This window comes from Salvia miltiorrhiza, chromosome 8, assembly GCF_028751815.1.
Source record: "Salvia miltiorrhiza cultivar Shanhuang (shh) chromosome 8, IMPLAD_Smil_shh, whole genome shotgun sequence".
Lineage (NCBI taxonomy): Eukaryota > Viridiplantae > Streptophyta > Magnoliopsida > Lamiales > Lamiaceae > Salvia > Salvia miltiorrhiza.
In genome coordinates this window covers 47,748,999-47,773,487 of record NC_080394.1, presented here as the reverse complement: position 1 = coordinate 47,773,487, position 24,489 = coordinate 47,748,999, and the positions used below count along the sequence as shown (strand labels likewise).

The following is a 24,489-nucleotide window of genomic DNA, read 5'->3' as shown; positions in this document are numbered from 1 at the left end:
GAAGTCTTCTAAAATATTGTCATCGTCTAACCTTAAGTGGAGAGTATATACATGCTACTAAGATGCTATTTATTTGTCTTTTGAATGAAAAGCATGGATTTATTTTGAGATATGGATTATTGAAGGTGTTAGTTTGTGTGATGTTGGAAATTTGAAGTTCATGAAGTAAGTGAGGATTGGGTAAGAATATGAGCTTATGAGATTGTAGGTATCATAGTTGATGGATTAAAATGATGATTAGAGATGATTGATAAAGATTATGATGAATTGGTTTGATGGGGAATAAGTTATACTTGGCTATATGCTTAAGATTGGCTAATTGATGAGTTAATTGGCTAGCTTACAAAGCTACTGACTTGATTGATTTAGACAGGGTTATTGATACCCAAAACTCTTGAAACTTTTATGGTAAGTATATATAAGTGTTAGAAACTCTCATTCAAAATTTGAAGTCATTTGGACATCGTTTGATACCCTTATAAATTATAAATCTCCAACTGCAACTTTCTACCGAAAGTTTGGAAGAAACAGATACTAGAGTCGCCTTTCTAGTAGCTTTCCCTGAGTTTATGGTTTCCAAATTTTTATATGAACAAGATGAACATGTTAAATAGCTACCCACAAAAGTTCAAGTCATTTTGACAAGATCTACTATTTTTCAAAAATCAAAACTTCCAGTTGCACAAAACTGCCGAATATGGTAGGCTGTAGGAAAATGGTCATATATCCTGAACCACTTAGAGTTTTGCAACCTACTTTTTTTTAAATGAAACTAGACTTCAATAGGTTTCAATTGGTATGAATTCCAAACCCAGGGGAGTTCCGAGGTAAAGCAGTTTATTTCTTGAAGTTAAAACAGAGGGTATGAGGTCAAGTATAGGCATTCATAACACACCTACTTTTGAATTTTTATAATTTCATGTGTTAATGGCGATAACTATACACCGTATTAATTCATAAAAATGCTATGGAGTATATATATATATATATATATATATATATATATGAAACTTATTTCGTGCTTAATTTACTTAACCGAATTTGGTAATGAGTCGAGAGTAGAAACGGTAAATATTTAGGAAGTATTTTCATTAATTATAAGAATGACTAGTTAGAAGGTACCAATGAGAAATGAAGAGTAGTACTAAGATGAGAACAGTGAACTTAGTGAGGTTTTGTCTGATCGACGTTTATGTTATTACATGAATCGTCTACGCCAATGATGATACCTGAAGATACAAGTCGAGGGCATAAGTAAGATTGCTCCAAAGTACGGGAACCGAAGCTAGGATTTCCAGGTGGGCATTACTTTCTGATACCCCTATTACTGGCTTTCTAAATGATGATTATGATGATGTGTATAAGTTTTTTAAATGATTTGAGATAAATTGATGTTTGAAATAATTAACTTGCCGAGTTTTGATGACGACGAGCCTGTACGTTACCCTCTACGGACGAAATGATTTCGGGTCCTACCAAAGGCGAGATTGTGTACACGGAGGTAACCGTGAGCGGTATACCGGGTTGGCCGGTCAGAAATGACTGTGAGCCGACTGTCAGGTCGGCCGGTTACGGTACTTGAGAAGGAGGCCTACTTCTCAGTACCTTGATGATGATGAGTTGTAGAAGTGGTACTACATGCTAAGTATTTTTTACTGCAGTCTATCATTTCTTTGTTTATGATGCTTATAATTTATCAATTGCTTACACGGGTTCTTTTGGGTAAAACCCCTGTGTAAATTATAAATGGCAAGTTAAATTTATAGCTCTAAGAGCGAGATTGTTTATTTTCGGCTTATGTCCACTGAGTATTTTATACTCAGCCCTGCATGTATTTCTAAATGTGCAGGATAAGCAAGGAGAGAGATTGGGGAACCGCTGGAGGGTTGTTGTTTTTAGACGACTTTTGAGTACCATATACTGCTCCTATACGGTAGTGTCAATAGTTGAAGACTATGTCCTTTGAACTTAATTAGGATTGTCACTCTCAGCTATATGTCTTCATACATATAGTCTGATCACGTTTTGATGTGCTACCCTGAACGATATGAATCATTGTAAATATTTAGCTATACTCCTTTTGTTTTGTTGACAAGAATCCTGATACTTTTAGTTTAATAAAGCCAACAATATTTTTTATTAAGGTTGATGATATTTTATTTGCTTTAGCTTGAATTATTAGTAGCTTCCGCTTGACGAGTCTTCTAGTTTCCCTTGTTTTACCTTATCATTTTATTAGTCGTATCGATACCCGATCTACGCTATCACTGGCTAGATGTCGGGCTGCGACACAAAGTGTTTTCGACTCTTCTGTTAATGTGCATGCCAAGGTGTCTAGTTCTTCTAATAATGAGCATGAAAAAATTGGTGTTAATGTTGAACATAGAAGGAGTAAACGGGAGAGAACTAAAACTTCCTATGGGCCCGAGTTTATCACTGCTTATCTAATTGAGAACCCAGATTTAATTGATGAGCATGTTGTTTCCCTTTACTTTGTTGTTGAGGATCCCAAAACTTATAGTGAGGCTATAACTTGTGTAGATGCAGTGTTTTGGAAAGAAGCAATTCAAAGTGAATTAGAATCTATTTTGAGTAACGGCACATGGGAATTAGTTGAGTTGCCTGTTAATTGTAAAACTCTAAAAACTAAATGGATTTTTAGAAGAAAAATCAAACTGGATGGTACAATTGACAAGTTTAAGGCTAGATTGGTAGTTGTTGGGTTTTTCCAAAAGAAAGACATAGAATTTTTCGATACATATTCTCCTGTTGCAAAAATCTCTACTATTAGAGCGTTAGTGGCTTTAGCAGTAATTCATAACTTGATTATACATCAAATGGATGTAAAAACGACATTCTTAAATGGAGATTTGGAAGAAGAAATATATATTGAGCTGCCCGAAGGTTATGTAGTTCCTGGACATGAGAATAAAGTGTGCAAGTTGAAAAAATCTTTGTATGGCCTTAAACAAGCTCCTATGCAATGGTATGAAAAATTTCATAGTACTATAATTTCTGATGGATTTGTTGTGAATAACTCTGATTCGTGCGTCTACACCAAGATGTATGGTTCTGATTATGTTATTATTTGCTTGTATGTTGATGACATGCTTATCTTTGGCACAAATCTTGACGTCATCTCAGAAACAAAGCGTTTTTTGTCTTCTAAATTTGAAATGAAAGATCTTGGTGAAGCAGATGTCATTCTTGGTGTTAAATTGAGAAAAACTGAAAGAGGGATTTCATTAAGTCAATCTCATTATGTGGAAAAAAATCTTTAGACGCTTTAGGTGCTATGATTTGGCTCCGGTAAGAACACCTTATGATTCTAGTATGCATCTGACAAAAAACAAAGGTGAAAGTGTTTCACAAGAAGAATATGCTAAAATAATAGGAAGTGTTATGTATTTGATGAATTATACTCGACCTGACATTACTTATGCTGTGAGTCGTTTAAGTCGTTATACACATAATCCTAGTAATGATCATTGGATTGCACTTTATCGTTTAATGAAATATTTGAGAGGCACCATGGACTGGAGTCTTCATTATAGTAAATTTCCTGCTGTTTTAGAGGGATTTTGTGATGCTAACTGGGTGTCTGATAATGATGAAGTGTGCTCTACCAGTGGTTATGTTTTTACTCTAGGAGGTGGAGCTATTTCTTGGAAGTCTGCTAAGCAATCGTGCGTAGCTAACTCTACTATGGAATCAGAATTTATTGCTCTTGAGTTGGCAGGTCAAGAAGCAGATTGGTTGAGAAATCTATTTGCAGAGCTTCCTATGTGGGGGGATTCTTCAGCTCCTATATCCCTACATTGCGACTCCCAAACGGCGATTGCAGTTGCTAAAAATAATGTCTACAATGGCAAGAAAAGACATATACGAGTCAGACATGGAGCTGTCAAGCAACTATTGAAGAATGGAGTTATATCATTGGACTTTGTGAGGTCGGAGAAAAACATAGCAGATCCGTTTACGAAAGGACTTTCCCGAAGTCTGGTGTTGGAAACATCAAAAGAAATGGGAGTGCGACCTTTGACGTGAAAGGAATATGGTGGATACCTATTGCAGGTCAAACTAAGCTGTACTACTTTATGTTCATTAGTTCACTTATGTTATGCACTATCTGATTGTCTAAACCATAGCCCGTTGGGGTGGTACGCCATGCTACTTGCTGTACTTGATGGTTTTATGTGGTGAATAAAGTTTTTTTTTTCCATAGCCATATTTGGTGGTCCTAGTATGAGACGGACTTGATGGAAATTATATGTTGTTTGAGGTTGAGCAATGGCTCTTAATGATTCAGGTGTGCTATTGAGAAGCAATAAAGAATGAATCACCTAAGTGAGAGTGGAGAATTGGCCATCTCCTATGCAAAACTTATTGTAGTTTTTCTAGAGCTCTCATGAATTCCCAAGGTAGTTGTGTTGGGCCATGGATTGTGAAATTAATTGTGGAGTTGTTTGGAATTTCTAAGGTCTGTTATGTGTTGTGGGGGCTTGCATCCGAGTTTATTCAGTTCAAGAATCTGATTCACTTTATAAACTCTTATGCTTCTCTGCTTCACTACGTATCAATTCAAAATCGAAAGATTATTGATACTTAAATGACAATTTTTTTTAGTGCTGAGTACTTTTCTTGTCTAGCTATTTGTGGGGGATTGTTGGAAATAGCTAGACTTTGGCCTTCTTTTCTCCATCCCACATCGGTTTTTATATCCTTATCTTTTCCATCAGATTTAGACGTTTAGATGTGTTTTATGGGCTGGTCTTTTGTAAATTTAATGGGCTGTTAGTGAAGCCCTACGAAAATCTTAACTCTCTCATCCTAACGCCGCATAGTAGTAAGGGTTTGTTATGGATGCCAACGTCTTTTTTTTTAGTTCCGCTTTTTGAGCAAACGTGTTAACGTCTTCTTCTGTGGTTATATATTTATTCTCCGTTGGTGATTTGGGGCAGTGAAAAAATCTGAGAAACTTTCCCTCATCTTCTTCTTCTCATTCTTTTACATTCTTGAGTCTTTGTTCCATTCAACTCCGAACCATCCTAGTTTGAGTGCGAACTTGAGGTGGTTGCTGTGTAAACCTTGGGGAGTGAATCGGCGTGTAGGACTTGCACTCCGTGGTCGGCCGAATTTCGCTTTCAAGGCAGTGGCCTTCATACCACGGCGCAGTGGCTTTTTCTTCCTTGTTTTCTGTGTTTTCTCTCTGTTTTGCAGGTTCACTTCGCTTGGGATTTTATTCAAACAGGTGGAGTGCACTCACATTCTGCTTTGCACTTCCGAATCTGGGCTTGATCTTTGATCATACAGTTAGTAGGCAGCGAATTGTTCCAACACTTGGGTATGGCTGGACTGTTGGAGTGTGAAAAGTGTAGCAGTTGGGAGGAGATGGGACGCCTTGCAGCTGGTCCTATTCTTCCCTTTCTCTTCTTTTCCTTTGTGCAGGCGGTAGAGTAGAAAAGTAGTAGAGGCGTAGGGTGTAAAGTGGTATGTGAGGGATTAAAAGTGTGATGTAATTTAATAAAATCCTTTAGTGTTGGTCGTCCTGTATTTGAAATACTGGTTTCGTGTTTTGCTAACATTGTTCATTCGCAGTCGAAACTGGTCGTTCTAATAATTAAATTAAATCCATAGATTTAATTTACTTAACAAGTCAGAAAAAAAAATACACGACTTTCCTAGCTATGTAAAATAAATAGGATTAGAAATCCATCTCAATCACATAAATAACATGACTTCGCTAAGTCAGTTATAACTTTGAATAATAAATATTCATCGACTAAAAGATTCACGTCGCGGTCCTAAATCACACGAAATTAAATGCATAAGCTCATATAATAACCTTGCCTCCATAATTCAGAGTCATAACTGAATTCATATAGCAATAAAAAGTGTTTCATTCACTAAAAAGAGATTAATAATCACGCATTATTGGATTTAAACTATAATAAAGGAACAGGTCGCTACACCAAACCCTGGATACGAAACGCGGCCAAACTAATACCAAATAATGTGATCCTCGCCGGTATTGGTATGAACTTTGCCGGACCGGTCGAACAAATACGCGCGGAAGGCTTTAGATTAACAACGAACTGGATAAATAAACGAAGTAACCAAGAAAGATGAAATATCCCAAAATATCTGAACCTAACCCACGAAATGATCTAGGCGAACGAATCCCTAAACCCCAACGTGTAGTTGATGCAGCCACTCGGGGACGATGAATGACACGCGATGAGGGATGGTGAACTCGCCGTTACGTCGATAAATGAACTCGTTCTTGGTACAATCAAGAAGAATTCGATAATCTCAAGAGAGAATACTTACAATTTTCATATATCAAAGTTAGGTAAAAATTCGTCCAACAATTAACAGCCATATATATAGGCAAAACTAATCCCTAATCTAAAGAAGGAAACAACGTAAAACAAAGGAAACTTAAAACAAGGAAACAACGAAAACTTGTTCAACAAGCTTGGTCAAATCTGGCGAGAAAGCCAGCTCTGAAAAATGCCCACTCTGGAAAATGCAAATTCTAATCTGGGACGCCAGCTCTGGAATATGCCAACTCTGCTCTGGAACGCCAGCTCTGGAACATGGTCTGCTCTAAACTTTAGTCAGCTCTGGAACGTCTGCTCTGCTCTGTAATTCCGCTCTGCTCTGCCATGCACTCCTCTGCTCTGCTATGTTTAGCTCTGCTCCGCCGTGTTTAGCTCTGCTCTTCTATGTTCAGCTCTCCTCTGTCATATTTAGCTCTTCTCTGCTATGTTTAGCTCTGCGCTGCCATGTTCAGCACTGCGCTGCCATGTTCAGCTTTGCTCTGCCATGTTTAGCTCTGCTATGCTATATTTACCCTGCTCTGCTCTGGTTTGGGAAAATGAAGAGGACTCCAGTTTCCAAAATCAAAACACTCCGCCCCCGTTTCTGCTGGCGTTGGCTGCCGCCGTGTTCTGTAAGTCAGGCGATTTACAATTGCCGTTCGGCCACGCCGTTGCCCGGGCTCGATAGGATAGGGCAGTGTCGCTGCTCGCGTAAAAACTAAGTTCTTATCTTGCATTGATTCTCACACAGCGATATGGTAAAAAGCCTATGGACCTCTTCGCGTAAAAACACAGAACTTAAACTCTACCTATGTGAGCATGCTATGGTTATTCACGTTCGTCTATATTGTTATGAGTTGGAGATTCTCGTAGCCTATGAAAGATTATATGCTGCTGGCTCTACATGGACGTGACTGACTATGCATTTATTCTCTCGTAATGCATATGAACATGATTTCTGTGAGTGTGATTCACGTCAATAGAAGTAGCACCTGAGGTCGAGGGTTACCTTGATATATAGCGTGCTTTGGTTGGGTAATGAATGAACGATCCCTCCCTCACTTCTTCAAGTGTCGAGGTGTTAGCTGGAGAATGATTTACAGGTGCTGTTCTTCAATAAATTCAGGTGGAAAAATATGGAGAAAGGTGGGAAATAAAGCTAAGTCTCACCTTGAATGTGGGTAGAGCAATGAATGCAAGGCAATGGCAGTTTCTCCTACTCCTTGGTGGGTTTCTCGTTTCAAAATGGGAGAGAATGAAGTTCTTGCTTGCTGCAATGAGATTAACAAGGAAGGATTGTTGGCTGCAAGGTTGGAGTATGTCAGGGATTGGCATGGTTGTAGTGTGGTTGATTGACAGCATAGGTGTACTTGGGTATGGCTGGACTTTTGGAGTGTGAAAAGTGCAGCAGTTGGGAGGAGATGGGACGCCTTGCAGCTGCTCCTATTCTTCCCTCTCTCTTCTTTTCCTTTGTGCAGGCGATAGAGTAGAAAAGTAGTAGAGGCGTAGGGTGTAAAGTGGTATGTGAGGGATTAAAAGTGTGATGTGATTTAATAAAATCCTTCAGTGTTGGTCGTCCTGTATTTGAAATACTGGTTATGTCTTTTGCTAACATCGTTCATTCGCAGTCGAAATTGTTCGTTCTAATAATTAAATTAAATATTTAATTTACATAACAAGTCGGAAAAAAAATACACGACTTTCGTAGCTATGTAAAATAAATAGGATTAGAAATCCATCTCGATCACATAAATAACATGACTTCGCTAAGTCAGTTATAACTTTGAATAATAAATATTCATCGACTAAAAGATTCACGTCGAGGTCTTAAATCACGCAAAATTAAATGACTAGGCTCATATAATAACCTTGCCTCCAATAATATATAATTCAGAGTCATAACTAAATTCATATAGCAATAAAAAATGTCTCATTCGCTAAAAAAGAGATTAATTATCACGCATTACTAGATTTAAACTATAATAAAGGAGCGGGTCGCTACAACAAACCCTGGATATGAAACACGGCCAAACTGATACCAAATGATGCGATCCTCGCCGGCATTGGTATGAACTTTGTCGGACCGGTCAAACAAATACGTGCGGAAGGCTTTAGATTAACAACGAACTGGATAAATAAACGAAGTAACTAAGAAAGATGGAATATCCTAAAATATCTGAACCTAACCCACGAAATGATCTAGGCGAACGAATCCCTAAACCCCAACGTGTAGTTGATGCAGCCACTCGGGGACGATGAATGACACGGGACGAGGGATGGTGAACTCGCCGTTACGTAGATAAATGAACTCGTTCTTGGCACAATCAAGAAGAATTCGATAATCTCAAGAGAGAATACTCACAATTTTCATATATCAAAGTTAGGTAAAAATTCGTCCAACAATTAACATCCATATATATAGGCAAAACTAAACCTTAATCTAAAGAAGGAAACAAAGTAAAACAAAGGAAACTTAAAACAAGGAAACAACGAAAACTTGTTCAACAAGCTTGGTCAAATCTGGCGAGAAAGCCAGCTCTAGAAAACACCCACTCTGGAAAATGTAAATTCTACTCTGGGACGCCAGCTCTGGAACATGCCAACTCTGCTCTGGAATGCCAGTTCTGGAACATGGTCTACTCTGAACTTTCGTCAGCTCTGAAACTTAGCTATGCTCTGGATCGTCAGCTCTGTTCCGTAATTCCGCACTGCTCTGCCATGCTCTCCTCTGCTCTGCCATGTTTAGCTCTGCTCTGCCATGTTTAGCTCTCATCTGTCATATTTAGCTCTACTCTGACATGTTTAGCTTTAGGCTGCCATGTTCAGCTCTGCACTGTCATATTTAGCTCTGGTCTGCCATGTTCAGTTCTGCGCTGCCATGTTTAGCTCTGCTCTGCCATGTTCACTCTGCTCTGCTCTGGTTTGGGAAAACAAAGAGGGCTCCGGTTTCCAAAATCAAAACTCTCCGCCCCCGTTTCCGCCGGCGATGGCTGCCGCCGCGTTCTGTAAGTTTGGAGATTTACAGTTGTCGTTCGGCCACGCCGTTGCCCGGGGCTCGATAGGGTAGGGCAGCGTCGCTCGTCGCATAGAAACTAAGTTCTTATCTCGCCTTGATTCTCACACAGCGATATGGTAAAAAGCCTATGGACCTCTTCGCGTAAAAACACAGAACTTAAACTCTACCTATGTGAGCATGCTATGGTTATTCACGTTCGTTTATATTGTTATGAGTTGGAGATTCTCGTAGCCTATGAAAGATTATATGCTGCTGGCTCTACATGGACGTGACTGACTATGCATTTATTCTATCGTAATGCATATGAACATGATTTCTGTGAGTGTGATTCACGTCAATAGAAGTAGCAACTGAGGTCAAGGGTTACCTTGATATATAGCGTGCTTTGGTTGGGTAATGAACGAACGATCCCTCCCTCACTTCTTCAAGTGTCGAGGTGTTAGCTGGAGAATGATTTACAGGTGTTGTTCTTCAATAAACACAGGTGGAAAAATATGGAGAAAGGTGGGAAATAAAGCTAAGTCTCACCTTGAATGTGGGCAGAGCAATGAATGCAAGGCAATGGCAGTTTCTCCTGCTCTTTGGTGGGTTTCTCATTTCAAAATGGGAGAGAATGAAGTTCTTGCTTCCTGCAATGAGATTAACAAGGAAGGATTGTTGGCTGCAAGGTTGGAGTATGTAAGGGATTGGCATGGTTGTAGTGTGGTTGATTGACAGCATAGGTGTACTTGGGTATGGCTGGACTTTTGGAGTGTGAAAAGTGCAGCAGTTGGGAGGAGATGGGACGCCTTGCAGCTGCTCCTATTCTTCCCTCTCTCTTCTTTTCCTTTGTGCAGGCGGTAGAGTAGAAAAGTTGTAGAGGCGTAGGGTGTAAAGTGGTATGTGAGGGATTAAAAGTGTGATGTGATTTAATAAAATCCTTCAGTGTTGGTCGTCCTGTATTTGAAATACTAGTTTCGTCTTTTGCTAACATCGTTCATTCGCAGTCGAAATTGGTCGTTGTAATAATTAAATTAAATCCATAGATTTAATTTACGTAACAAGTCAAAAAAAAATACACGACTTTCGTAGCTATGTAAAATAAATAGGATTAGAAATCCATCTCGATCACATAAATAACATGATTTCGCTATGTCAGTTATAACTTTGAATAATAAATATTCATCAACTAAAAGATTCACGACGCGGTCTTAAGTCACGCAAAATTAAAGGCATAAGCTCATATAATAACCTTGCCTCCAATAATATATAATTCAAAGTCATAACTGAATTCATATTGTTAGGTCCTGAGGGTCTCGAATAGGTGTATGGGGGGGGGAATACACCTATAGGTTATTTTTAAATCAATCTGCCGACCTCAATCAGAGGGATCTCAGTCAGAGATCAAAACGAAACTTTACAAGCAAACAAAGACTCATGTTTTACTGAAATCAGTTTTGACCAAACAGGGTTGACGACTGATACTGAAGGCTCTTCAGTAAAGAGTTATCAGTTAAGTTGCTGGAACTTAACTGATGCAAGGAAGGGCTTCAGTCGTGTTTGCTAAAACAGAGATGATAGCACTCTTCCTGACTATCGAAAGATAGATCAGTCAGACTGATATCATACGCAGCGGAAATTAAACTTAGTTTTGAAATAGCCTCGGTGGAGCAAATTGTTGGTTAAGGTTTCTCTTTGCAGCTAATCAATATTCAATTTTATCAATTGAAATAACACAAGTAAGAATGTAAAACTGAAAGCTGTAAACAACACAGAGACTTTTACGTGGTTCGGAAAAACCCTTTCCTACATCCACGGTTGGTTGATCAGACCAACAATCCACTCCGCAAGTGCCTAACAGGTGCACTGCAAACCGAACCGTGTGCTTGCCGGGTGCACACAACCGTACACTGAAGATAACCCTTCTCCAGTACCCGCGCTTCACTCGCGTAGGATTTCCCTTGCTTAACACAACTCGTGCTAAGACTTCCCAGAGTCAGAAAAACCCTTCTGACCTCCGAATCACTCAAAACACTCTTATGGGGGGGAGGTTTGAATGAGTGCCAACTATACATACAAAGAACAAGTTCTTTGAAGCAAGTTTGACCTTTGACTTCTGGGTAAACAGATATATGCCTAGGGTCTAAGAGAATGTATGTAATCAGCAGTGACTGATTTGGCTTTGGAATTCTTTTCTTCGATTCAAGCTATGAGGAGTTTAAGCTTAAGGCTGAGTAGCAATTTCGGCAGAGCTTCAGCTTATGTTGTTGAATCGGTGAAGATTGAAGTGATCCTCGAGCGCTATTTGTAGGAGAACTCTTGAATAGATCCGTTGGTGTAAATCATCCTCAAGATTTCTTCCATTGGAGAGCAATTCGAATTTGGGCTGAGGCTTCAATCTTCGAGGTTCCTTGTCTGGGTGGAAACGGCTCTCTTTGATGGACAGGAGATGTGACGTCTCTGAAAAGTAACCACCAGATAGGAATGACCTCTGCAGAGATAAGATCCTGAGATCTCTGCATTTAATGCGGCTGTACTTGTGCGTACGTGGCTTCCTCTGAACGTTAGAAGATCAGTCCGAGGAGGAATGTTCAACTGATACTTGACTTTAGTATCAGTCCTTTGCGCGCATTAAGTAATCAGTCTTCAACTGATTCTTCAACTGATACTTCAGTTGGGATCTACAGTCTTCAGTCCTTCGTTCTTCAGTCTTCAGTCTTCAACACCGCACACTAAACTAGAAACGAACTCTAACACTTGAGTTCAAAACAATTCTAGTCTATTACAATTAAGTCCTATGATTTTTGGTATCATCAAAACAAGGGTTAGGATATTCAACAAGGTTCCCAACACATATAGCAATAAAAAGTGTTTCATTCACTAAAAAGAGATTAATAATCATGCATAACTGGATTTAAACTATAATAAATGAGCGGGTCGCTACACCAAACCCTGGATACGAAACGCAGCCAAACTGCTACCAAATGATGTGATCCTCGCCGGTATTGGTATGAACTTTGCCGGACCGGTCAAACAAATACGCGCGGAAGGCTTTAGATTAACAACGAACTGGAAAAATAAACGAAGTAACAAAGAAAGATGGAATATCCCAAAATATTTGAACCTAACCCACGAAATGATCTAGGCGAACGAATCCCTAAACCCCAACGTGTAGTTGATGCAGCCAATCGGGGACGACAAATGACACGTGACGAGGGATGGTGAACTCGCCGTTACGTCGATAAATGAACTCGTTCTTGGCACAATCAAGAAGAATTCGATAACCTCAAGAGCGAATACTCATAATTTTCATGTATCAAAGTTAGGTAAAAATTCGTCCAACAATTAACAGCCATATATATAGGCAAAACTAAACCCTAATCTAAAGAAGGAAACAACGTAAAACAAAGGATACTTAAAACAAGGAAACAACGAAAACTTGTTCAACAAGCTTGGTCAAATCTGCCGACAAAGCCAGCTCTGGAAAACGCCCACTCTAGAAAATGCGAATTCTACTCTGGGACGCCAGCTCTGGAACATGCCAACGCTGCTCTGGAATGCCAGCTCTAGATCATGGTCTGTGCTCTGGACTTTAGTCAGCTCTAACTTAGCTATGCTCTGGAACGTCCGCTCTACTCTGTAATTCCGCTCTGCTCTGCCATGCTCTACTCTACTCTTCCATGTTTAGCTCTGCTCTTCCATGTTTAGCTCTGCTCTACCGTGTTTAGCTCTGCTCTTCCATGTTCAGCTCTCCTCGGTCATATTTTGCTCTGCTCTTCCATGTTTAGCTCTAGGCTGCCACGTTCAGCTCTGCACTGTCTTATTTAGCTCTGCTCTGCCATGTTCAGCTCTGCGCTGCAGCTCTGCTCTGTCATATTTAGCTCTCCTCTGCCATGTTTAGCTCTGCACTGCCATGTTCAGCTCTGCTCTGCCATGTTTAGCTCTGCTCTGCCATGTTCACTCTGCTCTGCTCTGGTCTGGGAAAACGAAGAGGACTCCAGTTTCCAAAAATCAAAACTCTCCGCCCCCGTTGGCTGCCGCCGCGTTCTGTAAGTCTGGCGATTTACAGTTGCCGTTCGGCCATGCCTCTTGCCCGGGGCTCGATAGGATAGGGCAGCGTCGCTCGTCGCGTAAAAACTAAGTTTTTATCTCGCCTTGATTCTCACACAGCGATATGGTAAAAAGCCTATGGACCTCTTCGCGTAAAAACACAAAACTTAAACTCGTTGGGACTTTCACAGTTCGTTGTCCATCCAACGGTGAAAGCTGAGCGGGATACAGTTCAGAAGATCTGAGCTGGAGTCAGATTTTCGCAGGAAATCAAGTTCTGGCAGTTTCGGGAGAACGACCATAACTTCCTCCACAGAACTCCGATTCAGGCTAAACAGGTAGCCACGGAAAGCTCTCTCGAAGATGAAGAAGTCATATTTCTAGGCAAAATACGATTTGAGGACGTTTGAGGCTTCAAACGAAGGCTTGAAGCTGACTGGTCTGTTCAGCTGCGAGTTTGACGAATTCTTCTGAATTCTTCAGGTATTTCTGAACTCCAACGTGCAAGCACTTAAATTCATAGGGGCATGTTAGGGATTAATCGTTGTATGATAAATTAATAATAATCCAAGAAACGATCTTCAGGCAAATCGAGTATTAATTCAGTTTAATATTCCTTCAAAAAAGCCTATGGACCTCTTCGCGTAAAAACACAGAACTTAAACTCTACCTATGTGAGCATGCTATGGTTATTCACATTCGTCTATATTGTTATGAGTTGGAGATTCTCGTAGCCTATGAAAGTTTATATGCTGCTCGCTCTACATGGACGTGACTGATTATGCATTTATTCTCTCGTAATGCATATGAACATGATTTCTGTGAGTGTGATTCACGTCAATAGAAGTAGCAACTGAGGTCGAGGGTTACCTTGATATATAGCGTGCTTTGGTAGGATAATGAACGAACGATCCCTCCCTCACTTCTTCAAGTGTCGAGGTGTTAGCTGGAGAATGATTTACAGGTGTTGTTCTTCAATAAACGCAGGTGGAAAAATATGGAGAAAGGTGGGAAATAAAGCTAAGTCTCACCTTGAATGTGGGCAGAGCAATAAATGCAAGGCAATGGCAGTTTCTCCTGCTCCTTGGTGTGTTTCTCGTTTCAAAATGGGAGAGAATGAAGTTCTTGCTTGCTGCAATGAGATTAACAAGGAAGGATTGTTGGCTGCAAGGTTGGAGTATGTCAGGGATTGGCATGGTTGTAGTGTGGCTGATTGAAAGCGTAGGTGTACTTGGGTATGGCTGGACTGTTGGTGTGTGAAAAGTGCAGCAGTTGGGAGGAGATGGGACGCCTTGCAGCTGCTCCTATTCTTCCCTCTCTCTTCTTTTGCTTTGTGCAGGCGGTAGAGTAGAAAAGTAGTAAAGGAGTAGGGTGTAAAGTGGTATGTGAGGGATTAAAAGTGTGATGTGATTTAATAAAATCCTTCAGTGTTGGTCGTCCTGTATTTGAAATGTTGGTTTCATGTTTTGCTAACATCGTTCATTCGCAGTCGAAACTGGTCGTTCTAATAATTAAATTAAATTAAATCCATCGATTTAATTTACTTAATAAGTCGGAAAAAAATACACGACTTTCGTAGCTATGTAAAATAAATAGGATTAGAAATCCATCTCGATCACATAAATAACATGACTTCGCTAAGTCAGTTATAACTTTGAATAATAAATATTCATCGACTAAAAGATTCAAGTCGCGGTCTTAAATAACGCGAAATTAAATGCATAGGCTCATATAATAACCTTGCCTCCAATAATATATAATTCAGAGTCATAACTAAATTCATATAGCAATAAAAAATGTTTCATTCGCTAAAAAAGAGATTAATTATCACGCATTACTGGATTTAAACTATAATAAAGGAGCGGGTCGCTACACCAAACCCTGGATACGAAACGCGGCCAAACTGATACCAAATGATGTGATCCTCACCGGTATTGGTATGAACTTTGCCGGACCGGTCAAACAAATACGCGCGGAAGGCTTTAGATTAACAACGAACTGGAAAAATAAACGAAGTAACAAAGAAATATGGAATATCCCAAAATATCTGAACCTAACCCACAAAATGATCTAGGCAAACGAATCCCTAAACCCCAACGTGTAGTTGATGCAGCCATTCGGGGACGATGAATGACACGCGACGAGGGATGGTGAATTCGCCGTTACGTTGATAAATGAAATCATTCTTGGTACAATCAAGAAGAATTCGATAATCTCAAGAGAGAAAACTCACAATTTTCATATATCAAAGTTAGGTAAAAATTTGTCCAACAATTAACAGCCATATATAGGCAAAACTAAACCCTAATCTAAAGAAGGAAACAACTAAAACAAAGGAAACTTAAAACAAGGAAACAACGAAAAGTTGTTCAACAAGCTTGGTCAAATCTGGCGAGAAAGCCAGCTCTGGAAAACGCCCGCTCTGGAAAATGCGAATTCTACTCTCGTACGCTAGCTCTGGAACATGTCAACTCTGCTCTGGAACGCCAGCTCTGGAACATGGTCTGCTCTAAAACTTAGCTCTCCTCTGGAACGTCAGCTCTGCTCTGTAATTCCGCTCTGCTCTGAACGTCCGCTCTTCTCTGATCGTAAGCTCTGCTCTGTAATTTCGCTCTGCTCTGAACGTCCGCTCTGCTCTGGACCGTTTGCTCTGCTCTGACAGTCTGGAAGTTTGCTCTGTTCTGGACTTCAGCTCTGCTCTGGCTATGGAAGTCTGCTCTGCTCTGGCATGTTTGCTCTGCTCTGAAGACCTTCTCTGCTCTGGCACAAAGACTTCAGCTCTGGCGAGCTTGGCTCTGTTCTGGCGCGTTCAACTCTGTTCTGGCGTGAGATTGGCTCTGCTCGGGCTGCATCAGGGTGGTGGCGCCGCGAGAAATAGGGCGCATACCCTAGTGAGGTGTGAGGTCGGCGGCGCGAGATCTGGGGAAGAACATTTTTTGAGGGAAAAGAAGTCGACGACGGCGATGGATGTTGGGGAAAAAAGAAGAACGGTGCGAGGTTTGTGGTGGACGGCGGCGGTGGAGGTATGGGGAGAAGAAGAATTTCTGGAATGATGCGAGGTCTGCGGACGGCGACGGTGGAGAATTCTGGATTGATGCGAGCCTAAAATTGAAGATGACGAAGAGTTCCAGAGCTGACTAAGCCTTGCCAGAGTGCAGAGCTTCCAGAGGCAGCTCTGCCGACTCTGCTCTGCTGACTCCCCTACTACGTGCCACATTAGCTCGGTATTACCACGTAGGTTACAGGTCAACTTGGTATTACCACGTAAGCAACACGTCAGCTCGAAGCTTCACCGGAGCAAAAAAACATGGAAAAATTGTTCAACCCCTTAAGTTCAGGGAATTTTTGATAAAAAAAAAAGTTCATGGCGAACTTGGAAATCGGCCCAAAGTTCATGATTTTTCGCGTAATTAACCCAAATCAGATCATAAGTTATTAATCAACATCATTCAGCTGAAAATGAAGTTAGTTGGATCCTCGGAGTAGCATTCTACACCGTCTCATCTCAAATTGTATTTACAATACACTAATTTACACAACTGAGAGCCAAAGTAAGCAGAGATCATGTAAATGCATATAAAGCAAGAGTGTATAGATCAATACAAGTATGAACAAGGCAAAATGAACCTTTCATAATGCTACAAGTTCCTAAGCTGCCTCCTCTAGGTTTGGTGTGCAAACTAATCACAAAACACAACTTCAAAACTGCCACATTTCCTACTAAAAATACATCTTTTAGTACTAATACATAAGTAATTATCATAGTCGTAATAAAAAAAAACTGCGCAAGCATGTTCACAAGCATCTATTAATGCACTAATGCAAACATCTTAATGCACTAATGCAGCTACAAATTCAAGAAAAGACATAAACAACTAACCACGTATATAAGGCATAAAAATTTAAAAGACTGGATAATTCGAATAAATGTTTAATGAAAAATCAAAAGTCAGCTTCTTTCCATTCAATTCAAATCTCTCGAGACTGGATAGTTTTACTCTTGCCCGGCTTCTTTCCATTCAAATATCCTGAGACACATTCCTTGATAGTTATTCCTTGATAGTTTTACTCTTGCGCATTTTCTTCCCCTCACTGTCCATCTTCTTGCTCTTCTTGTTCTCATCATCACTCTTGCGTCTTTTCTTCCCCACACTCTCCGTCTTCTTCTTGCTCCTTTTCTTCCCCTCACTCTCCGTCTTCTTTTTTTCATCATCATCACTAATACCCTTCTTCTGCAGAAATTCAGCAACCTCGCTCTCATCTAAATCATCAACATCACTATCCACATCCTCACCAGCATCCATATATCGAACCTCATGAATCCTCCCCTTCTGCTTCTGCTTCTTCTTCCCACTCTTAGCATTGTCATTATCACTAATTTCAGTCACCTCACCTCCCTCTTCCTTTTTGTCCTTCAATCCCTCAATCTTCAACCTGACATCCGGCATGGCCTGGTGGTGAAACGTAATCGAGTGGGTATAGATTTTATCGGTGAATTGTGATAGAATGATGAAATATACCTAGTGTTGCTTGAAGATTGAGAGAAGAGAATGAGGTTGAAAGCTTGAGAGGAAAAGTGCTGTTGTATTTCGAGAGTAAAGATAACGTAAAATTACAAGGAGCACATAGGCCACTATTTATAGATTACACGTAGAGGGTAAAATGGTAAATTCAGCATTGGAGCATGCGTCTTGCGTGGTCAAGGGCATAATAGTAAAATCGCCTTCACGCGGGAGACTTCCCCGCGTTTCCGATGATTCCTCTGGTGAAGACCATTCCTCTGGCGAGAGCGACTTCTCTGGTGTAAGTTGTTCCTCTGGTAAGATCCATCCCTCTGACTCTTCCGCGAGAGCCCGTTCCTCTGGCGAGTGTGATTCCTCTGGCGAGTGTGTCTCCTCTGGCGAAAACCATCTCGCTGCATCCCGCGATTCCCCTGGTAAAGTCATTCCTCTGTTCTGCATATATTACTCCTCATCATCATCACCTGGTAAATCGGCAAAGCCACCGAATCAGAGAACTTCAAGTGCAAGCTCCTCACACCATCTCATTTCTTCGGCACCCTCTCAATAACTCCCTTGATGGCGTCCAACATATTCTCCACAATCTCATCCTTCTCCATCTCCACCTTACCAACCTTGAGCACGGAATAGGTCCCCGTCCCAATAAACAACAAAGCAATCCCTAAAACCCTCTCCACCTGCAACTTTAAATTCTTTTTTCCCAAATCCACCCCTAAAGGCAGCTTCTGTTTCTTGAAGAACTCCTTCCCTATCAACTTAGGCAACAAATGAACAACCCTTTTATCAACCAAGAATATGTCGTAGCTATTGCAAAGCTTCCTCCTTGCCTCGAAGGGCTTGTAGTTCGCCCTCAGCTTCGACAACTTTATCACTTTTGAAATCTGTATGTTCTGAGATTTAATCAATTTTTTGATTTCATCCGACGGCGGCGGCGTCGTTCGCGGCCGATCGTCCACGATTAAACATACCTCCGAGTTGACGACGTCCAAAACGGGGTTTGGAAGCGGGATTCTGTAGGGATTCGTGCGAGGGTTTGATGGGATTTTCTTTCGGGTGAGGTTAAGGGAGAAATAATCATCTTGCGGCAGTAATTGGGGCTTCTCGTTGACGGATTGGGCGGCTTTGTGTTTCAACAGAGCGCTTACGCCGGCGTCTATGGCGGGCTTACTCACCCTTGAAGGTGTGGCGGCGGCGACGGGTTCTGCGTTGGAAGACATTGGCGTGGAGAATTAAGGTAGAACGAAAAGTAAGGTTTTAGCGAAGTGACGGAGAGCTAAAATAAATTCTATAGTATTAATACTACCCAAACAACAATATATTAATATGGGTGATTCTATTCATAACCCTCATTTTACTCTCTATAGCCCCTATTTTAAAATAATAATATAAAATAATTATAAATTTACAATTTTGTCCTACTGCCATAGAACCTCTGCAAATTACTCATTGAAACCAGTTTCATTCCTAGGCAACGTGAATCGATTGGCATATCAAGCTTGGCCATGCTCAGTTTTTTCGTGATTCGAACTTTCTATAGATATAATTATCAGCTTTCTAAAATTTTCAATTATGAAAAAAACTATGTTTAGTGGATTGAAGTCATGGGATATTAATGAAGAAAAACTATATAAGAAGAAAATGAAGAAAACATCTTGCATTCTCGTTACAATAGCTGTGATGGTGAAGACATTCAAAGAATGAGTGGATCTAGAATAAGTGAGAGCGCAAATTAGATGTCGGGAGATTGATGAGCAAAATGTTGCAACTACTAACGCTATGTTCGGATCGAAATTCGAATACGTACCATGATATTGATATCGAAATTGGTTGAGTAATTTGGTCAAACAGGTGGTGGGTGTGAATGGATTTTCATTTGGAAGAACACAGAAAAAAAAAAAACTTTGTCGATGGTGCGGTGGAGTTGAGTTGAAAATCTAAAAAATTGTCTTGTTCGGACATTGATTGATATTGTATATTATATGGATGATTTGTGCTCCATTGTTCTACTACTATCGTGTATGAATCAATCGAGAATTTGTCTTCATTTTTTTGATAAATGTGATGTGATAACCAAAATAAAGAGCAGGATCAGAAAAAAGATAAGAGTCGAAAATGAGAAAAGAAGAGGTCTAACACTTGAAGAGCATACCATTCTTCAGAATTTTGGTGGCTAAGGTGACGTCAAAAACGAAAAAAATATGAGACGACGGATAAAACAGTCTACATATAAATATTTTAAATATTTTATAAAATAAGAGGCTATAATGAGTAAAATGGGGGCTATGAATAGAATTACCCTATTAATATTGGGCTCGCCCTCTCATGAAACAAGATATTGGGCTTCGGTAAAAAAAATTCAAAGGCTCAGTTAGTATTTATTGGCAAATCACTCGCCAGAGCTAACCTTGCCGTGAGCCCTGCCAGAGTGCAGCTCTACCAACTCTGCCAGAGTTCAGCGCTACTAGCTCTGCCAAAGTGAAGCGCTACTAGAGACAGCTCTGCCAGAGTGCAACGTTCCCAGAGCCAGCCCCTGCCAGAGTGCAGCGTTCCCAGAGCCAGCCCTGCCAGAGTGCATCTCTACCAGCTCTGCCAAATTGCAGCGCTACCAGCTCTGCCAAAGTGCAGTGTAGCGACCCGCTCTTTTATCAGTATTTAATTTCAGTTTTGCGTGTTTAGTTGTCTATCTTCCAGTACATGAAGCACCTTATGTTCTCAGCTATGTTTCTGAATTACGTATCTTGGTGACAGAGTCACTACGCTAGCAGTATGCTTTATTTACCTTCGTGTGTTTAAGACCGCGATGAGAATCTTTGAGTTGAGGAATGATTATTTTTACTCGAGGTTATAACCAACTTAGCTAAGTTGTGTTATTTATCAAGATGGAGTTTATTTCACATGGTTGCTCAAGTCGTGAATTAATTCCGACTTTGAGGCTAATTAAATCTACGGATTTAATTTATGTATTAGAACCACGAGCTAATTGAATCTACGGATTTAATTTAAGTATTAGAATGACGAGCTACTTGAATCTACGGATTTAATTTAGCATTATCGATGATAGCAAGCACGAAACCAGTATTTTTAATACTGAGAGTGACCGACACTGAAGGATTTTATTTAGATCTTCTCTTAGATCACTTCACCACTCACGCCACCCAATCCCAACACTTGCCAACGCTACAAGTAAAGAAAAGAAGGAAAAATGGAGAAAAGGAAAAGTGGAAAAGGTGCTGCAGCTATGCCCATTGGCTGGGCAGCCAAAGGGCTGCCTGCTGCACCTCTCTCCCACACCACGCCACCTCCACGCCAGAGCAGCAGCAGCCCCTCCCATAGGCTGAGCAGCCGAAGAGCCACACTCCACCTCCACAGCACGGCAGCAATAGCAGCAGCAGCCCTCCATTGGGCGAGCAGCTGAAAAGCCTTCCCTACTCCACGCTAGGCAGGGCTACAGCCGAAGCTCTCCCCCTTAGGCACTCAAGTGCACCTACCAAGCTCCTATATAAACTCTCCTTCAACCCCTTTGTGCCACTCCTTTTCTCTTGTTCGGCACTCTGAATATTCAGCAGCAACAGCAAGAGCTTCACCTCTCTCGACGCCTTGCACCTCGACGATCGAAAACGCGAAGGAGAAACCATCGTTTTTACCCGACCAAAGCACGCGACATCAAGGTAACTCTCGACCTCTCCTTTCAGCATGAATCACACGCTCATAGAAAGCATGTTTTAGGCTCTAGTTACGAACGAACACAAGAAGCATGTTAAGTCACTTCTCCGGTAGAACCCACGACTTGAAACCTGGATTAAACGACGAGAACTTTAGCTTTAAGCGTAGATGAACTTGAACAAGCACAGCATGCTCACCTAGGTATAGATTTAGGCCGGTATACGAGTGAGAATCGAGGCGAGAAAGGGTGAAGAACTCTGGTTTTGGATACTGGAAGCCCTCGTCGTTCTGCCCAGAAATACCAGAGCAGAGCTGGAAATACCAGAGCAGAGCTGGAATTGCCAGAGCAGAGCTGGAAATTCCAGAACAGAGCTGGAATTGCCAGAGCAGAGCTGGAAATTCCAGAGCAGAGCTGGAATTGCCAGAGCAGAACTAGGAAACGCCAGAGCAGACTAGAAAATACCAGAGCAGAGCTGGGGAATTCCAGAGCAGAGCTGGAATGCCAGAGCAGAGCTAGAATTGCCAGAGCAGAGCTGGAATTGCCAGAGCAGAACTGGAAATTCCAGAGCAGAGCTGGAAATTCCAGAGCAGAGCTGGAAATTCCAGAGCAGAGCTGGAATTGCCAGAGCAGAGCTGGAAATTCCAAAGCAGAGCTGGAATTCCATAGCAGAGCCGAACATCCAGAGCTGACTTTCGGAGGCCAGAGCTGACTTTCCAGAGCTAAGTCGCCAGAGCTGACTTTCGGAGGCAGAGCTGACTTTCCAGAGCTAAGTCGCAGAGCTGACTTTCGGAGGCCAGAGCTGACTTTTCAGAGCTAACTCAGCTAGAGCTAACTTAGAAGCCAGAGCTGATTTCCAGAGCAGAGAGCGAAGAGACAGAGCAGATCGCGCGCGAGAGAGAGAGAGAGATAAGAACTTAGGGTGTTCGAGTTTTATTCTTTTTCCCTTTGCCTACACGAAGGGGGAATTATGTTTAAGTGGCAGTTTAGAACACCCTAATGAGAACGAATCAATATAGTTAATTACTTGACTTCATAAGACGAAACTTAGTTGGTTTAAATTGTTTTTAATAACAAGGACTAGTGATAAAGTTTCCCTAAGTATTTTCTCAGTAATAAAAAGGGAATATGAGTCATGCATATTCATTATACGCATTCTCATTTATTTGAGAATTTTCATCGAGCTAAGGTTTGACCTTATGTTCTCGCATTAAAGGTTAAGCGCAAGAGTAAGAGCTAGTCAGGAGTCACTAAGTTATGACAAAGGTTTGCTTATCAGGTGGGCATTACTTTCATATATATATCAAATGAGTTTAAATGTTACGTTCAAGCAAGTTATTTCATGACAAAATCTTTGAGTTAAAGTTATTTCAAGTATTGTCTTGCCATAAAATGTTTCAATTTTAGGATGATATCTATCTGCTTTGGCTTTGCCAATGATGTAATCGAATTCGGGTCTTGAGCAGTTGATAGCTATCCTGCCTTGACTAGTGTACACGAGAGACCGTGAGTCATCTAGCGGGTTGGCCGGTCAAGTGTCCGTGAGAGGTGGCCACCTCTCCGACACATAGTTCCAGATATGATAGATGACGAGAGAACTTAGTCTGCGCAGACGAGCTTTAAGTATCACGAAAGAATTTAGTAAGCTTGGGCCTTTTTCACGAAAACTCCCTTGCTGTACTGTTTATGATGGCATGACAATTTACAGTTTTATGAAGCATGTATTTTATACTTAGGCATACGTGCCCACTGAGTACTCTCGTACTCAGCCCTGCATATATTTCTAAATGTGCAGGTTGAGCAGTGGCTGATGAAGATGAAGTGACGAGTGGAGCTTTTGTCATAAGTTTATTAAATGAACTCTTGGATACATGTCTCCATACATGTAGTTCAGATTTGTTAATCCGCTGCGTACTCCCGAGTTTTATGTCTTTTAAGTCAAGTCGGATTCATCCGAGTGTACAAGTTATTCGAGCCCTTATGATTAAACAACAATTCTTTATAAATTTCCGTTGCGTATTCTTCAGTAATAAGCCCTTTTGATTTAAGTCGGATCCATCCGAACTTACTAGTTATTTGAATCATCGTGGCTAAACGTAAGTTATATTATAAATGTTTCCCCTTCACTGTCAATGATTGAGTCCGACCCTTCATTAATTATTCACGCCCCTTTCTATCCCCGCTTCTAATCTCCCTTCCTTGGTCACGGTTTCCCGGCTTAGTTATCCTTAATTAAGGTCCGGGTCGCGACAGAGTGGTATCAGAGCAGTTCGTTTGCTCTGAATCCAAGAGTTACCCAGTTAGTCCTAAATTTTATATTAGTTTGGAAGAGTCAGTCGATAAAAGCTCAGCACTTCATCACATCGTCATGCTCAACGAGAAAGAAGATGGTAATGATTTTCAAACGTTGAAAAGTTCACGTTTCATGCGAATGTACTGATGCTTACATTCGAGATATATGCTTTATTGATTGATTAGATATCTCAATGAACTTAGATGCGTTAAGAATGCATGATCACTGTTACGAGAAGAACAGTAGAAACTAGAAACTCAGTTATCTTTCACTATAGCCATAGTGAAGAGCCAAGAAAGAGGAAGAAAATCAAATGTCACTTGAAGAGACACGAGAATCCAATGAGAATGTACGCAATAAGATGAAAAGAAGTGTGTCACACACGAGTAAGTGACACGAGCATAGTTCATTATTCGGGCTGTTCACACGTGACAGAATACCGAACCAACTATTGCTTTACCCGACCAGAACTTAGTTGAGACATTGCTCATAGCGATGAGAGTGACTTATGCATTTAGCTAGCGGTGGTGTGATGAGCTAATACTCATTTCAAACCCCTCAATTATCACCAGTTACGACATGAAGAGAACCTTCATGATTTATGTTCGAATTTCAGAGCTAGGCTCACAAGGGGTTATAACGCTTTG

The 24,489-nt window shown here is 40.9% G+C and overlaps 2 protein-coding genes across 2 annotated transcripts; both read right to left on the bottom strand.

Annotated features, from left to right (window-relative positions):
• Positions 1–17,222: 17,222 nt before the first annotated feature.
• LOC130996888 (uncharacterized) lies at positions 17,223–18,468 on the bottom strand. Its single transcript, XM_057922168.1, has 2 exons — positions 18,353–18,468; positions 17,223–17,819 (listed from the first exon to the last, which is right to left on the bottom strand). The coding sequence occupies exon 2, from the start codon at positions 17,814–17,816 to the stop codon at positions 17,418–17,420; it is 399 nt and encodes a 132-aa protein (XP_057778151.1). The 5' UTR covers positions 17,817–17,819; positions 18,353–18,468; the 3' UTR covers positions 17,223–17,417.
• Positions 17,933–19,105, bottom strand: LOC130996880 (uncharacterized). Its single transcript, XM_057922159.1, has one exon. It carries the CDS (start codon positions 19,103–19,105, stop codon positions 18,413–18,415), a length of 693 nt encoding a protein of 230 aa, XP_057778142.1. The 3' UTR covers positions 17,933–18,412.
• Between the last annotated feature and the right edge of the window lie 5,384 nt (positions 19,106–24,489).